This window comes from Salmo trutta, chromosome 26 (assembly GCF_901001165.1).
Source record: "Salmo trutta chromosome 26, fSalTru1.1, whole genome shotgun sequence".
Lineage (NCBI taxonomy): Eukaryota > Metazoa > Chordata > Actinopteri > Salmoniformes > Salmonidae > Salmo > Salmo trutta.
Window position 1 is genome coordinate 22,204,495 of NC_042982.1, and position 17,643 is coordinate 22,222,137.

Sequence of the window (17,643 nt, forward strand, 5' to 3'; positions counted from 1 at the left end):
TGATCGTGTGTCCCATAGGGCGGTGCACGATTGGCCCAGCGTCGTCCGGGTTAGGGGAGGATTTGGCCATGGGGGGGGGGCTTTACAAGTAGGGCGTCATTGTAAATAAGAATTTGTTCTTAACTGACTTGCCTAGTTAAATAAAGGTAAAAATATAATAGGGATGTATTCCATCCATAAGATACAGTATATTTTTCCCATTTGCATTACCATCTGCTGTTGCAGTGTTACAGATGGCCAGGTAAATTAAGCTTTCCCCTGCCAATACCACAGGCTGCATCTTCTGTTGCAATAGGCCAGTGTACTGGCTGGGGGATCTTTGCTGCTCTGACGAGGGAGATTGTCAGCCACGTTTATGTTTGATGCTACATCCTTCCTAATGATCAACACACATCTAGTTGAATAGTCTGAAATTGACTTTGGGTTTGAGGTTGATTGCTTGGTCATAAGCTAAGTTTGTTGTCATAAAAATACTATCCACAACCATTGTATGCTCTTAATCACCTATCTAATTTCTATTCACATTGAGTACAGAGGAAGAGGATAAGGTTAATTACATCTATGCCACGTTGTAACTCATGTTTCTCTTTGTTGGCACACACATAATGATTCACTCAACTCCACCCCCATCCCTGAGATGCAAACAAAGCATAAATACCCAACAAGCATTAGCCATTCAGTTAAAAGACCTGTTAATATAAAATAAATAGTGGTATTTATTGGTCTGTATCTCTCGGTCCTTGTTGATGTCTTTTGGGCAGAATTTTTGTTCTACTTATCTATTTATCTGATTCCTTCTATTATGCAATGCCAAGGCACTTGAGATGTCTCACACTTTTATTCAATGAGTAAGCCTTTTGGGATGTTGAAACTTTGCATTGGTGACCTGCTGACCAGAGCAGTGCTTACACAGCTGCAGAGGAGCTGTCTGTCTGACAGTGACAGGGGAGTTACAGCACAGTACCAACAGTAACACTACTGAGGACTGAGAGGGGACAGACACAGAGGCTGGGATGGAAGACTCTGGGCCTACACTGGCATCTGGGCCCACTTCTAATTCTAATTTACCTATAATGGAGGAGTCTAGTGACAAACTGTTCTGCTGCCGCTGGGTAAGGCACAGAATCCCCCTGGCGCATAGAGAGGAGTTCTACCACATTCTCCGGATGACTGGACCCTTGGTAAGGACTGGCACTGCCCACCTAGCCTGTTGTGTGTTATTGTGGGTTTCCCAAATGGCACCATATACTCCCTATATAGAACACTACTTTTTAACAGGTAGTGCCTTATATAGGGAATATAGGGTACCATTTGGGACACAGCTATTGTGTGGCCCTGTTTGGAAGTGGATAGCTCTGTTGCTAGGGTTATAGGTAGACTACTCTGTGAGAATGAAGTACTAGGCTACAGGATGAACTGTGCAGTGCATACTAATGGCTCTATGATTTATTAAAAGTACACTCCGAGGGACACTAAAGCCCATTTGAACTAGTGTTTCAAGTATATTTCTCTTTATTAACTTAGAAGTAATGTCTGTCCCACTGGGCACAGACGTCAGTTCAGCATTTAGTTTGGATTAACATTTGGTTGAGTTGTCAACTATTGTAAATTCAGTGTGAAATCAACAAAAAATGTCACTATGTCATTAGACTTAGGTTCAAAGTGAGGTGAAATGTCCTTACGTTGATTACTTTTACAAATCCAATACGTTTTCAACGTTGATTCAACATCATCACATAGATTCTTTGGGTTGAAATGATGTGGAAACAGCGTTGATTCAACCAGTTTTGCCCAATGGGGTGTTTGTTATTGTTTATGCATGTCTTTTTCCCCTAGCTGCTGTCTCGAATCCTAAACTACCTGCTTCCATTTGTCATCACTATGTTCTGTGGTCGCCTGGGGAATGCGGTGTTAGCTGGCTATGGCCTGGCCTGCGCGGTGAGTCAATCCTCTAGCTATGTTGTGTGAACTGCTGGGGTCTATCAGCTTAGATAAGAAAATGGCTCCTCTGCATGTGATTAGAGAAGAGCGGGAAAATGGTTTGAAAGATTACAACATCACCTAAGGTCCTCACAGATTCTGGTGTTCATTTGAAGAACCACAAGGGAGGGGATAGCAATGATATAATCAATTCTCATAAAAAAAAAAAATTCACGTAAGAATGTAAATCTGTGTGTAACTGTGTGCTGTAAATGTGTTTGATGGTCATCTTCTTCAGACTATTAATGTTACGACTGCAGCAACAGGAGGTGGTCTTGCCTTAGCATGTGACACTTTGGTATCTCAGGTATGTAAATATATTTGAAAGCAGTAGTTGAAGTATACGTTCCAGTTCAAATATATGCAACAGTCACAGACTGTGACCCCAGCGATAATGTCTCATGTCATTCATGCTGCTGTTTGTTTGTTTGTGTGTGTATGTGTGTGTGTGATGTGTGTGATGTGTGTGTGCCTGAGCAGACATTTGGTGGTAGGAACCTGCAGCGTGTGGGGGTGATTCTCCAGAGGAGTGTGTTGATCCTGCTGCTCTTCTGTCTGCCCTGCTGGGCCATGCTCCTCAACACCCAGTCTATCCTGCTGGCTCTGGGCCAGGAGCCTGAGGTGGCCAGGTAACAACTACACTGTCAAAATCAAATCAAATGTTACTGGTCGCATACACATATTTTGCAAATGTTATTGCAGGTGCAGCGAAATGCTTATGCTTCTAGCTCCAACAGTTTAGTAATACCTAACTATACAAAGCAATACACATAAATCCACAAAATTGAAAGAAACAAATTAAGAAATATCAGAACAAGCAATGTCAGAGTCCGGAATATAGATATATACAGAACCAGTAAAAAGTTGGGACACACCTACTTATTCAACAGTTTATCTTTATTTTTGACTATTCTATACATTGTAGAAAAATAGTTAAGACATCAATACTATAAAATAACACATTTGGAATCAAGTAGTAACCAAAAAGTGTTAAACAAATCAAAATATATTTTATATTTGAAATTCTTCAAAGTAGCCACCCTTTTCCTTGATGACAGCTTTGCACACTCTCAACCAGCTTCATGAGGTAGTCACCTGGAATGCATTTCAATGAACAGGTGTGCCTTGTTAAAAGTTAATTTGGGGAATTTCTTTCCTTAATGCGTTTGAGCATATCAGTTGTGTTGTGACAAGATAGGGGTGGTATACAGAACATAGCCCTATTTGGTAAAAGACCAAGTCCATGTTATGGCAAGATCAGCTCAAATAAGCAAAGAGAAACGACAGTCCATCATTACTTTAAGACATAAAGGTCAGTCAATCCGGAAAAAAGTGCAGTTGCAAAAACCATCAAGCGCTATGATGAAACTGGCTCTCATGAGGACCGCCACAGGAAAGGAAGACCCAGAGTTACCTTTGCTGCAGAGGATTAGTTCATTAGAGTTACTAGCCTCAGAAATTGCAGCCCAAATACAAGCTTCACAGAGTTCAAGTAACAGACAGTGGTGGAAAAAGTACCCAACAACCATACTTGAGTAAAAATAAAGATACCTTAATAGAAAATGACTCAAGTAAAAGTAAAAGTCCCCCAGTGTATAAAAGTGTTTGGTTTAAATATACTTAAGTATCAAAAGTAAAAGTATAAATCATTTCAAATTCCTTATATTAAGCAAACCAGAAGGCACCATTTTCTTGTTTTTTTAATTTACAGAAAGCCACGGGCACACTCCAACATTCAGACATCATTTACAAATGAATCATTTGTGTTTAGTGAGTCCGCCAGATCAGAGGCAGTAGGGTGACCAGGGATGTTCGGTTGATAAGTGCGTGAATTTCACTATTTTCCTGTCCTGCTAAGCATTCAAAATGTAACGAGTACTTTTGGGTGTCAAGGAAAATGCATGCAGTAAAAAGTACAATATTTTCTTAAAGAATATAGTGAAGTAAAAGTAAAAGTAGTCAAAAATATAAATAGTAAAGTACAGATACCCCAAAAAACAAATTAAGGAGTACTTCAAAGTATTTTTTCTTAAGTACTTTATACCACTGGTAACAGACACATCTTAACATCAACTGTTCAGAGGAGACTGCGTGAATCAGACCTTCATGGTCGAATTGCTGCAAAGAAACCACTACTAAAGGACACCAATAAGAAGAAGAGGCTTGCTTGGGCCGAGAAACATAAGCAATGGACAATAGACCGGTGGAAATCTGTCCTTTGGTCTGATGAGTCCAAACTGGAGATTTTTGGTTCCAACCGCCATGTCTTTGTGAGACGCAGAGTAGGTGAACGGATGATCTCTGCATGTGTGGTTCCCACCGTGAAGCAAGGAGGAGGAGGTGTGATGGTGTGGGGGTGCTTTGCGGGTGACACTGTCTGTGATTTATTTAGAATCAAGGCACACTTAACCAACATGGCTACCACAACATTCTGCAGCAATACGCCATCCCATCTCGCTTGGGCTTAGTCTAGCTATCATTTGTTTTTCAATAGCACAATGACTCAACACACCTCCAGGCTGTGTAAGGGCTATTTGACCAAGAAGGAGAGTGATGGAGTGTTGCATCAGATGACCTGGCCTCCACAATCACCCGACCTCAACCAAATTGAGATGGTTTGGGATGAGTTGGACTGCAGAGTGAAGGAAAAGCAGACAACAAGTGCTCAGCATATGTGGGAACTCCTTCAAGACTGTTGGAAAAGCATTTCAGGTGAAGCTGGTTGAGAGAATGCCAAGAGTGTGCAAAGCTGTCATCAAGGCAAAGGGCGGCTACTTTGAAGAATCTCAAATATAAAATATATTTTGATTTGTTGAACACTTTTTTGCTGTGTTATTTCATAGTTTTGATGTCTTCACTTTTATTCTACAATGTAGAAGATAGTAAAAATAAAGAAAAACTGTTGAATGAGTAGGTGTGTCCCAACTTTTGACTAGTACTGTATATATTTATATTCTGGACTCTGACATTGACTGGTACTGTATGTATATGATGGTGTGTATAGACTGTATGGACAGTATATGAATAAAACAGTAAAACAGTACTGTATGCAAACATTATTGACCAGTGTTCAATGACTATGTAGGCTACATAGGGCAGCAGTATGTAAGGTGAAGGGTAGAGTACCGGGTGGTAGCCGGCTAGTAACAGTGACTAAGTTCAGGGCAGGGTACTGGGTGGAAGCCGGCTAGTAACAGTGACTAAGTTCAGGGCAGGGTACTGGGTGAAGGCCGGCTAGTAACAGTGACTAAGTTCAGGGCAGGGTACTGGGTGGAAGCCAGTTAGTAACAGTGACTAAGTTCAGGGCAGGGTACTGGGTGGAAGCCGGCTAGTAACAGTGACTAAGTTCAGGGCAGGGTACTGGGTGAAGGCCGGCTAGTAACAGTGACTAAGTTCAGGGCAGGGTACTGGGTGGAAGCCGGTTAGTAACAGTGACTAAGTTCAGGGCAGGGTACTGGGTGGAAGCCGGTTAGTAACAGTGACTAAGTTCAGGGCAGGGTACTGGGTGAAGGCCGGCTAGTAACAGTGACTAAGTTCAGGGCAGGGTACTGGGTGGAAGCCGGTTAGTAACAGTGACTAAGTTCAGGGCAGGGTACTGGGTGAAGGCCGGCTAGTAACAGTGACTAAGTTCAGGGCAGGGTACTGGGTGAAGGCCGGCTAGTAACAGTGACTAAGTTCAGGGCAGGGTACTGGGTGGAGGCTGGCTAGTGGTGACTATTACAGTCAGATGGCCTGGAGTCTGACTCACATTATAGTACACTACCACTTATATTAGGGCCAGGAGTTTTTCATGACCAGAGAAAACTATGGGTCCTGGTTAGACCCTATGACTAGCTCCAGAGTTATTGTCCCTGGTTAGACCCTATGACTAGCTCCAGAGTTGTTATTGACCCTGGTTAGACCCTATGACTAGCTCCAGAGTTGTTATTGACCCTAGTTAGACCCTATGACTAGCTCCAGAGTTGTTATTGACCCTGGTTAGACCCTATGACTAGCTCCAGAGTTGTTATTGACCCTGGTTAGACCCTATGACTAGCTCCAGAGTTGTTATTGACCCTGGTTATACCCTATGACTAGCTCCAGAGTTGTTATTGACCCTGGTTAGACCCTATGACTAGCTCCAGAGTTGTTATTGACCCTGGTTATACCCTATGACTAGCTCCAGAGTTGTTCCTGACCCTGGTTAGACCCTATGACTAGCTCCAGAGTTGTTATTGACCCTGGTTAGACCCTATGACTAGCTCCAGAGTTGTTATTGACCCTGGTTAGACCCTATGACTAGCTCCAGAGTTGTTATTGACCCTGGTTATACCCTATGACTAGCTCCAGAGTTGTTATTGTCCCTGGTTAGACCCTATGACTAGCTCCAGAGTTGTTATTGACCCAGGTTAGACCCTATGACTAGCTCCAGAGTTGTTATTGACCCTGGTTAGACCCTATGACTAGCTCCAGAGTTGTTATTGACCCTGGTTATACCCTATGACTAGCTCCAGAGTTGTTATTGTCCCTGGTTAGACCCTATGACTAGCTCCAGAGTTGTTATTGACCCAGGTTAGACCCTATGACTAGCTCCAGAGTTGTTATTGACCCTGGTTAGACCCTATGACTAGCTCCAGAGTTGTTATTGACCCTGGTTAGACCCTATGACTAGCTCCAGAGTTGTTATTGACCCTGGTTAGACCCTATGACTAACTCCAGAGCTGTTATTGACCCTGGTTAGACCCTATGACTAGCTCCAGAGTTGTTCCTGACCCTGGTTATACCCTGTGAATAGCTCCAGAGTTGTTATTGACCCTGGTTATACCCTATGACTAGCTCCAGAGTTGTTATTGACCCTGGTTAGACCCTATGACTAGCTCCAGAGTTGTTATTGACCCTGGTTATACCCTGTGACTAGCTCCAGAGTTGTTATTGACCCTGGTTATACCCTATGACTAGCTCCAGAGTTGTTATTGACCCTGGTTATACCCTATGACTAGCACCAGAGTTGTTATTGACCCTGGTTAGACCCTATGACTAGCTCCAGAGTTATTGTCCCTGGTTAGACCCTATGACTAGCTCCAGAGTTGTTATTGACCCTGGTTAGACCCTATGACTAGCTCCAGAGTTGTTATTGACCCTAGTTAGACCCTATGACTAGCTCCAGAGTTGTTATTGACCCTGGTTAGACCCTATGACTAGCTCCAGAGTTGTTATTGACCCTGGTTAGACCCTATGACTAGCTCCAGAGTTGTTATTGACCCTGGTTATACCCTATGACTAGCTCCAGAGTTGTTATTGACCCTGGTTAGACCCTATGACTAGCTCCAGAGTTGTTATTGACCCTGGTTATACCCTATGACTAGCTCCAGAGTTGTTCCTGACCCTGGTTAGACCCTATGACTAGCTCCAGAGTTGTTATTGACCCTGGTTAGACCCTATGACTAGCTCCAGAGTTGTTATTGACCCTGGTTAGACCCTATGACTAGCTCCAGAGTTGTTATTGACCCTGGTTATACCCTATGACTAGCTCCAGAGTTGTTATTGTCCCTGGTTAGACCCTATGACTAGCTCCAGAGTTGTTATTGACCCAGGTTAGACCCTGTGACTAGCTCCAGAGTTGTTATTGACCCTGGTTAGACCCTATGACTAGCTCCAGAGTTGTTATTGACCCTGGTTATACCCTATGACTAGCTCCAGAGTTGTTATTGTCCCTGGTTAGACCCTATGACTAGCTCCAGAGTTGTTATTGACCCAGGTTAGACCCTATGACTAGCTCCAGAGTTGTTATTGACCCTGGTTAGACCCTATGACTAGCTCCAGAGTTGTTATTGACCCTGGTTAGACCCTATGACTAGCTCCAGAGTTGTTATTGACCCTGGTTAGACCCTATGACTAACTCCAGAGCTGTTATTGACCCTGGTTAGACCCTATGACTAGCTCCAGAGTTGTTCCTGACCCTGGTTATACCCTGTGAATAGCTCCAGAGTTGTTATTGACCCTGGTTATACCCTATGACTAGCTCCAGAGTTGTTATTGACCCTGGTTAGACCCTATGACTAGCTCCAGAGTTGTTATTGACCCTGGTTATACCCTGTGACTAGCTCCAGAGTTGTTATTGACCCTGGTTATACCCTATGACTAGCTCCAGAGTTGTTATTGACCCTGGTTATACCCTATGACTAGCACCAGAGTTGTTATTGACCCTTGTTAGACCCTATGACTAGCTCCAGAGTTGTTATTGACCCTGGTTAGACCCTATGACTAGCTCCAGAGTTGTTATTGACCCTGGTTAGACCCTATGACTAGCTCCAGAGTTGTTATTGACCCTGGTTAGACCCTATGACTAGCTCCAGAGTTGTTATTGTCCCTGGTTAGACCCTATGACTAGCTCCAGAGTTGTTATTGTCCCTGGTTAGACCCTATGACTAGCTCCAGAGTTGTTATTGACCCAGGTTAGACCCTATGACTAGCTCCAGAGTTGTTATTGACCCTGGTTAGACCCTATGACTAGCTCCAGAGTTGTTATTGACCCTGGTTAGACCCTATGACTAGCTCCAGAGTTGTTATTGACCCTGGTTAGACCCTATGACTAACTCCAGAGCTGTTATTGACCCTGGTTAGACCCTATGACTAGCTCCAGAGTTGTTCCTGACCCTGGTTATACCCTGTGAATAGCTCCAGAGTTGTTATTGACCCTGGTTATACCCTATGACTAGCTCCAGAGTTGTTATTGACCCTGGTTAGACCCTATGACTAGCTCCAGAGTTGTTATTGACCCTGGTTATACCCTGTGACTAGCTCCAGAGTTGTTATTGACCCTGGTTATACCCTATGACTAGCTCCAGAGTTGTTATTGACCCTGGTTATACCCTATGACTAGCTCCAGAGTTGTTATTGACCCTGGTTAGACCCTATGACTAGCTCCAGAGTTGTTATTGACCCTGGTTAGACCCTATGACTAGCTCCAGAGTTGTTATTGACCCTGGTTAGACCCTATGACTAGCTCCAGAGTTGTTATTGACCCTGGTTAGACCCTATGACTAGCTCCAGAGTTGTTATTGACCCTGATTTTACCCTATGACTAGCTCCAGAGTTGTTATTGACCCTGGTTAGACCCTATGACTAGCTCCAGAGTTGTTCCTGACCCTGGTTATACCCTATGACTAGCTCCAGAGTTGTTATTGACCCTGGTTAGACCCTATGACTAGCTCCAGAGTTGTTATGACTAGCTCCAGAGTTGTTGACACTGGTTATAACAGCTCTGGAGCTAGTCATAGGGTATAACCAGGGTCAATAACAACTCTGGAGCTAGTCATAGGGTCTAACCAGGGTCAGGAACAACTCTGGAGCTAGTCATAGGGTCTAACCAGGGTCAATAACAGATTGACCCTGGTTAGACCCTATGACTAGCTCCAGAGTTGTTCCTGACCCTGGTTAGACCCTATGACTAGCTCCAGAGTTGTTATTGACCCTGGTTATACCCTATGACTAGCTCCAGAGCTGTTATTGACCCTGGTTATACCCTATGACTAGCTCCAGAGTTGTTCCTGACCCTGGTTATACCCTACGACTAGCTCCAGAGTTGTTATTGACCCTGGTTAGACCCTATGACTAGCTCCAGAGTTGTTCCTGACACTGGTTAGACCCTATGACTAGCTCCAGAGTTGTTATTGTCCCTGGTTATACCCTATGACTAGCTCCAGAGTTGTTATTGACCCTGGTTATACCCTGTGACTAGCTCCCAGGTCACATAGTCGGGAAAATATGAGGCCCTACTCACACTGACAATGACTCAGACCTGAGCACATCACAGATACAGCTAATGCATGGTATTGTGCCTCTGATGCTGTATAAAGATAATGCGCTTGTTTGTATGCTAATTGAGAGAGAACAGAACTCCTCATTCTCTTAGCTGCAATAACACCATCTCTGACTGCTCTCGCCATCAAATGTGGCCCCTGGCAATTCCCCAAACACTCCATTTGGTGGAAATGACAGCAATGTTTTCACAGCCAATTGACCTACTCAATGAGATGTACAGATTGCTGTTAGTTTCTAGATGCAATAAACATTCTGTCACTGCTGCCTGAATAGGTGATTTTCACGGACAACTTAATGGTAAATTGATAGAGTTTAGCAGTATGTGGTGTGTGTAGGGTAAATACATGGAAACAGGTGTAGTAATGGTGTGTGATTTAACAGCGAATACATGCTCTGTCTTTCAGAATAGCACAGCTGTATGTCATCGCCTACCTACCTGCAGTACCAGTGAGTCATCTGTTTTATCAAACACCCACTTCTTTAGGGTGGCTTCAATTGTGTCTGAGTTTTCAACTAGATGGCTCCATTAACCTATTCTTATCAGATGAATAGTACATTTTGTGTTTTTTCATTTAATTGCATTAAACATCCTCTCGTCCCTGTCTTTCTAATTTACTCTGTATCTCTTTCTTTCAGGCTATTTTCCTGCATCAACTTCAGGCTTCTTATCTCCAAAACCAGGTACACTGACCGTGCTGCTGGGCTACAAATGACTTGTTTTGTTCCTCACACCTCATCGCGTCTATAGAAATAAGAATGAATAGAAGAGCCTTGGATGCTTTAACTCTTACAATTGACTGGTAAACTCATGGGTACACTCGCAATGGCTGCCTGGTATTGTGATACAATCATTTGCATGGTATTTGGAAATGTTGAATCAAGTGATGCTGGATTACCATGGTAATGAAGAATGTTCATTCAAATGATGCCAATTGATGTAATGTCAGTTGAGTTGACTCAACAAATCACTGCACAGATTGAAGGGTACACCATGATTCTTCCTGGCATGGGTACACTCAACATGGCTGCCATTACACCCATTATGCCATCATTGACTTGAGTGGAGACGGCCGTTCTATTCATTCTTATTTCTATGATGGCATCCTCATCCCAGTCTCTTGTGTTATCTGAGTTCAATCAATCAATCAAATGTATTTATAAAGCCCTTTTTACATCAGTCGATGTCACAAAGGGCTATACAGAAACCCAGCCTAAAACCCCTAACACAGGACACTGGATAAGACAGGAGAAATACTCCAGATATAACAGACTGACCCTAGCCCCCAACACATAAACTATTGCAGCATAAATACTGGAGGCTGAGACAGGAGGGGTCAGGAGACACTGTGGCCCCGTTCACCTTCACACCCCTGGGCCAGACTACACTCAATCATCGGACCTACTGAAGAGATGAGTCTTCAATAAAGACTTAAAGGTCGAGACCGAGTCTGCGTCTCTCACATGGATAGGCAGACCACTCCATAAAAATTGAGCTCTATAGGAGAAAGCCCTGCCTCCAGCTGTTTGCTTAGAAATTCTAGGGACAATTAGGAGGCCTGCGTCTTGTGACCATAGCGTACATGTAGGTATGTACGACAGGACCAAATCAGAAAGATAGGTAGGAGCAAGCCCATGTAATGTTTTGTAGGTTAGCAGTAAAACCTTGAAATCAGCCCTTGCCTTAACAGGAAGCCAGTGTAGAGAGGCTATTACTGGCGTAATATGATCAAGTTTTTGGGTTCTAGTCAAAATTCTAGCATCCGTGCTTAGCACTAGCTGAAGTTTATTTAGTGCTTTATCCGGGTAGCTGGAAAGTAGAGCATTGCAGTAGTCTAATCTAGAAGTGAGTGGAGCTAGAAGAGTTAGACAGGGCTCTATGTTCATAGATAAGATGAGCACCCCTCCAGCTAGGATGGAGTCCGTCACTCCTCAGCAGGCCAGGCTTGGTCCTGTTTGTGGGTGAGTTCCAGAAAGAGGGCCAATTATCTACAAATTCTATCTCTTGGGAGGGGCAGAAAACCGTTTTCAACTAGCGATTGAGTTGTGAGACTCTGCTGTAGAGCTCATCACTCCCCCTAACTGGGAGGGGGCCAGAGACAATTACTCGATGCCGACACATCTTTCTCGCTGATTTACACGCTGAAGCTATGTTGCGCTTGGTGACCTCTGAGTAAAACAGTCATCTAGGAGTACAGTAACCCAGGTTAGGTGTGAATTGGATGATCATATCAACGAGTGTGTTTCTGTGCTCAGGGGATATTACTGCCTCAGATGTACACAGCAGCAGCGGCCAACATCGCCAACGTGCTGACAAACTATATCCTGCTCTACTGGATGGACCTGGGAGTTATGTAGGTGTGCTCAAACAAGAAACATTGATAACAGTGCCATATTCTTAACAGTCAGTAACATAGTCAGAGTATCAATTATGTACCAACTACTGTAATTATGCAATGTTCATTATCATTTCATGGAGTGTGCGTTTTTGTTTGTGTGTGTTTGTTTTCTAGAGGGTCTGCAGCAGCTAATACACTCTCCCAGCTCTACATATGTTCCTTCTTGTTTGCTTACATTTATTGGAAGAAGCTACATGTGAAAACATGGGGAGGTAAGAGAACGTCCATCTCTCTGATTGTGCCTAATGAATGTGACCTATTGAAATAGACCGGTTTGTGTTGGGATAAACAGGCCTTTGTCTCCTCCTACAGGTTGGACCACAGAAGCGCTGCAGGAGTGGGGCTCTTATATGAAACTAGCCATCCCCAGTACACTGATGCTGTGTTTCGAATGGTGGATCTATGAGCTTGGGGGATTCCTTGCAGGTACATTTCAGCTCTTAAAGTTAACACCAATGAACCAATGAACAGTCACATTCAAAAGGCCAAAACACCCATATCTATGTAACATCCAACTCTGCATTCTTCCCCCTCTCTTTCTCAGGCATGCTGAGTGAAGTGGACCTGGCTGCTCAACATGTGGTCATAATGCTGGCTTTCATCAACTACATGGTAATGTGTACAGAACTCTTTACACACCCACTCTAACACCTATCATGGAAACCAAATGAAGCCTAATGCACTGGCTATCCAGTCCAATAAGCTCAAGAATAACCCAAAATGTACTGTACATATAGGCTACAGATCAACATTAAATCTGAGTTAAAAGCAGACATTAACTTTGTTTGAGACATGGTTAGACTAAGACAGCAAGCTGTTTATGAGGCGTCTAGATAACGTGTTGTTTTGTGTTGTGCGGGTAAAGTTCCCCATGGGGATCCAGGCTGCAGCATGTGTTCGTGTGGGGAATGCTCTTGGGGCCGGAGACACAGCTGGGGCCATCCTCACCAGCAAGGTGTCCCTCGCTCTCTCAGGTCAGTCACACACTTACTCTAGCTCATATGGCCCTTATTTCAACCATCACAACTACGGTGAACGATGGTGAGCTAAAATAATAATAATTACTTTGACAAACTAGTCATATTTTTGCAGTAGTGCATGTCTTTTTCCTCCATTCCACGTCCTAGGTTCAATGGCAGTAATTCAGGGAATTGTGCTGATCTCTACTAAAACAGTGATCGCCTTCATGTTTACTTCTGATGAGTAAGTAGGGTGTACATATAGTCAACATAATGATTCAAATAAAGACCGTCCCAAATTGTAACCTGACCATCTCAATAACGATTATTTAATTCCTTTTCAGTCAGATCATAGATCTGGTCTCTCAACTTCTCAATGTGTACTGTGTCCTTCAGTTCTTTGATGGGCTAGTGGTAAGTGGACTCAAGTGGTTTGTAACCATTGAAAAAATTAATAACATTTTATACAATAGTACTGCTATAATTAGAAATCATTTATATGCAGTACCAGTCAAAAGTTTGGACACCTACTCATTCCAGGGTTTTCCTTTATTTTTGTACTATTTTCTACATTGTAGAATAGTAGTGAAGCCATCAAAACAATTAAATAACATATGGAATCATGTAGTAACCAAAAAAGTGTTAATCAAATCAAAATATATTTTATATTTGAGATTCTTCAAAGTATCCACCCTTTGCCTTGATGACAGCTTTGCACACTCTTGGCATTCTCTCAACCAGCTTCACCTGAAATGTTTTTCCAACAGTCTTGATGGAGCTTCATGAGGTAGTCACCTGGAATGCATTTCATTTAACAGGTATGCCTTGTTAAGTTCATTTGTAGAATTTCTTTCCTTCTTAATGCGTTTGAGCCAATCAGTTGTGTTGTGAAAAGGTAGGGATGGTATACAGAAGATGCACATACTATTTGGTAAAAGACCAAGTCCATATTATGGCAAGAACAGCTGAAATAAACAAAGAGAAACGACAGTCCATCATTACTTTAAGACGTGAAGGTCAGTTAATATGGGAACATTTCAAGAACTTTGAAAGTTTCTTCAAGTGCAGTCGCAAAAGCCATTAAGCGCTATGATGAAATCAAATCAATTCAAATCAAAGTTTATTTGTCACGTGCGCCGAATACAACAGGTGTAGACCTTACAGTGAAATGCTTACTTACAGGCTCTAACCAATAGTGCAAAAAAGGTGTTAGGTGAACAATAAGTAAAGAAATAAAACAACAGTAAAAAGACAGGCTATGTACAGTAGCGAGGCTATAAAAGTAGCAAGGCTACATACAGACACCGGTTAGTCAGGCTGATTGAGGTAGTATGTACATGTAGATATGGTTAAAGTGACTATGCATATATGATGGACAGAGAGTAGCAGTAGCGTAAAAGAGGGGTTGGCGGGACACAATGCAGATAGCGCGGTTAGCCACTGTGCGGGAGCACTGGTTGGTCGGCCCAATTGAGGTTGTATGTACATGGAGTGACTATGCATATATGATAAACAGAGTGTAGCAGCAGCGTAAAAAGAGGGGTTGGGGGGGCACACAATGCAAATAGTCCGGGTAGCCATTTGATTACCTGTTCAGGAGTCTTATGGCTTGGGGGTAAAAACTGTTGAGAAGCCTTTTTGTCCCAGACTTGGCACTCCGGTACCGCTTGCCATGCGGTAGTAGAGAGAACAGTCTATGACTGTGGTGGCTGGGGTCTTTGACAATTTGGCTCTCATGAGGACCGCCACAGGAAAGGAAGACCCAGAGTTACCTCTGCTGCAGAGGATAAGTTCATTGGAGTTACCAGCCTCAGTAATCGGCAATTAACTGCACCTCAGATTGCAGCCCAAATAAATGCTTCACAGAGTTCAAGTAACAGACACATCTCAGCATCAACTGTTCAGAGGAGACTGCGTGAATCAGACCTTCATGGTCGAATTGCTGCAAAGAAACCACTACTAAAGGACACCAATAAGAAGAAGAGGCTTGCTTGGGCCGAGAAACATAAGCAATGGACATTAGACCGGTGGAAATCTGTCCTTTGGTCTGATGAGTCCAAATTTGAGAATTTTGGTTCCAATCCCCATGTCTTTGTGAGACGGAGAGTAGGTGAACTGATGATCTCCGCATGTGTGGTTCCTACGGTGAAGCATGGAGGAGGAGGAGGAGGAGGTGTGATGGTGTGGGGGTGCTTTGCGTAATGATGGACTGTCGTTTCTCTTTGCTTATTTGAGCTGTTCATGCCATAATATGGACTTGGTCTTTTACCAAACAGGGCTATCTTATGTATACCACACCTACCTTGTCACAACACAACTGATTGGCTCAAACGCATTAAGATGGAAAGAAATTCCACAAATGAACTTTTAACAAGGCATACCTGTTAATTGAAATGCATTCCAGGTGACTATCTCATGAAGCTCCATCAAGACTGTTGGAAAAACATTTCAGGTGAAGCTGGTTGAGAGAATGCCAAGGGTGTGCAAAGCTGTCATCAAGGCAAAGGGTGGATACTTTGAAGAATCTCAAATATATAATATATTTTGATTTGTTTAACACTATTTTGGTTACTACATGATTCCACATGTGTTATTTCATAGTTTTGGTGTCTTCACTATTATTCTACAATATAGAAAATAGTACACAAATAAAGGAAAACCCTTTAATGAGTAGCTGTGTCCAATCTTTTGACTGGTACTGTATGTTGGAATAAGGGAGATAGTCTATGTAATTTTCCAGGATCCTGGAACACTTGTTGATTGAGTGATAAGACATGAAACCTGTTGACCGCCAGCCAACAGTGTTTGTCTCTCTCTGTAAACACCCACTAATCTTAGATTTGTCTGTCTGTCCCAGTGTGTGTGCATGGGCATCATCCTGGGCACGGGCCAACAGAAGATAGCAGCGATGGCTAATCTTATCACCTACTACTGTTTGGGCCTTCCACTGGGCATCTCTTTGATGTTCACAGCAGGCCTGAGGGTCCTAGGTATTTACTCATTTCTGAATTTTATGAAAACCAGACACAATTTTAGACTTCCTTTTCAAGACCAGAGGTCTTTGCTCATGCTTACTGCCTTGCCACATACTTGCAACAGAAGTATGGTCATGATCAAATTCAGGAAAATATTTTGCTTTCACTAGTAATCAAGAATCATGAATCGCGGGAGTATTCTTTATTGAAGATGACACAATGTTCTTGTCTTTGGTCAAAGCCGGTCTAACCTCCCTCCTCTCCTCTCCTCTCCCTCTCCCTCTTCCTCTCCTCCCTCTACACAGGGTTCTGGTTAGGCCTGTTCATCTGTGTAATTCTACAGTCCATCTTCTTCATCACTGTCATCTTCAGGCTCAACTGGAAGAGAATGACAGGGAAGGTACGTCACCTGTGGCTTTTCACTTCCCTATCTGGAACATACAATGGCTTAGGTGATTGAGAGACTGACAGCCCATACCTCTATCTTTATGGTTTCTGTGAAGCATAGTAGTGGCCTGGGGCGGGTGAAGGAAATGTTTGCTGTCAGTTGAGAGCATCATGGAGTTGATCTATTTGTGACAGGCTGTGAAACGAGCTGGAAAGGCTGGACATATGGTGTCAATGAGGAGTATAGTTGCACCTGAAGCCACAGAGAACAGTGGAAGGGTGAGTAAAAACATGTTGCTCAGTCCTATGTTTTATATTATTTATACTATACTCTCGCGAATAACATTGTTCTAACCCAGATTGTGCCTGCTTCCACACCCAGACAGTGAATGGATACATTTCAGTGAGTACTGAGGGCCAGGAAGACCTCAGGGGAAGCAATGGGACCCCAGAGGTGAAGAGGGAGGATGGGAGCCCCAATGGAATGCTTTCCACCACCCAGCTGGTCCTGAGGAGAGGTCTCACTGTACTGGCTGCCATTGTCATCCTGGCTGTGGGGACCTGTGTACATCTTCTCCTGCCTCTACCAATCAGCTCATGGAGCAATCTAAGTGTAGACTGGAGCAACACTACCTTTACCACTACCTCCCCCCCTAAACTCGCCCCGTCAACAGTTCTCATCTAGGAGTAATACCTGGGGGACCCAGAACAGACCCTGTAGCAAGACAATAGAGGTGCTGTCATAGACATGCTGTGTCAGTGAATCTGTTGTTACACCAATTATTACACCTGAAACTGCCTTTTCCTTCAATCTAGAGCCATAGTCATTATGCCCAATTCTATGTAAAAAAAACAACATTTTTTTAAGTATATTTTTCTGCTTACCTCTTTACCTTTCTAAGCTTACCTCTTTACCTGTTCAATTGTCATTTTAATTAATGATGCACATTTAGTAATTGCTTGCTTTTCAAAAGTCTAGCAACCTTGCCAGCAGGCATGCCGGCTAAGATACGTAGTTAGACAAGCTACTCTAACTTGATTGATAGCCTGAAATGGCTTGGTAGCTACACTCTTCGAAAAAAAGGTGTTATCTAGAACCAAAAAGGTTCTGCTGTCTCCATGGGAGAACCCTTTGAAGCTGCC

At 43.2% G+C, this 17,643-nt stretch overlaps 1 protein-coding gene across 1 annotated transcript; it reads left to right on the forward strand.

The window, feature by feature from the left end:
- Positions 1 to 883: 883 nt before the first annotated feature.
- Positions 884 to 17,502, forward strand: LOC115163433 (multidrug and toxin extrusion protein 1-like). Its single transcript, XM_029715290.1, has 17 exons — positions 884 to 1,181; positions 1,837 to 1,938; positions 2,219 to 2,287; positions 2,461 to 2,609; positions 10,188 to 10,230; positions 10,420 to 10,464; positions 12,037 to 12,134; positions 12,294 to 12,391; positions 12,492 to 12,605; positions 12,724 to 12,791; positions 13,045 to 13,153; positions 13,307 to 13,382; positions 13,483 to 13,552; positions 15,996 to 16,128; positions 16,419 to 16,513; positions 16,696 to 16,779; positions 16,883 to 17,502. The coding sequence occupies exons 1-17, from the start codon at positions 1,014 to 1,016 to the stop codon at positions 17,183 to 17,185; spliced, it is 1,824 nt and encodes a 607-aa protein (XP_029571150.1). The 5' UTR covers positions 884 to 1,013; the 3' UTR covers positions 17,186 to 17,502.
- Positions 17,503 to 17,643: the final 141 nt, after the last annotated feature.

Excerpts from the sequence above, each read along its gene's own strand:
- LOC115163433 (XM_029715290.1), top strand. The coding sequence starts at position 1,014 with ATGGAAGACTCTGGGCCTACACTGGCATCTGGGCCCACTTCTAATTCT. Across the intron at positions 1,939-2,218 it reads GCTATGGCCTGGCCTGCGCG|ACTATTAATGTTACGACTGC; the intron begins GTGAGTCAATCC and ends CATCTTCTTCAG. Across the intron at positions 2,610-10,187 it reads CAGGAGCCTGAGGTGGCCAG|AATAGCACAGCTGTATGTCA; the intron begins GTAACAACTACA and ends TCTGTCTTTCAG.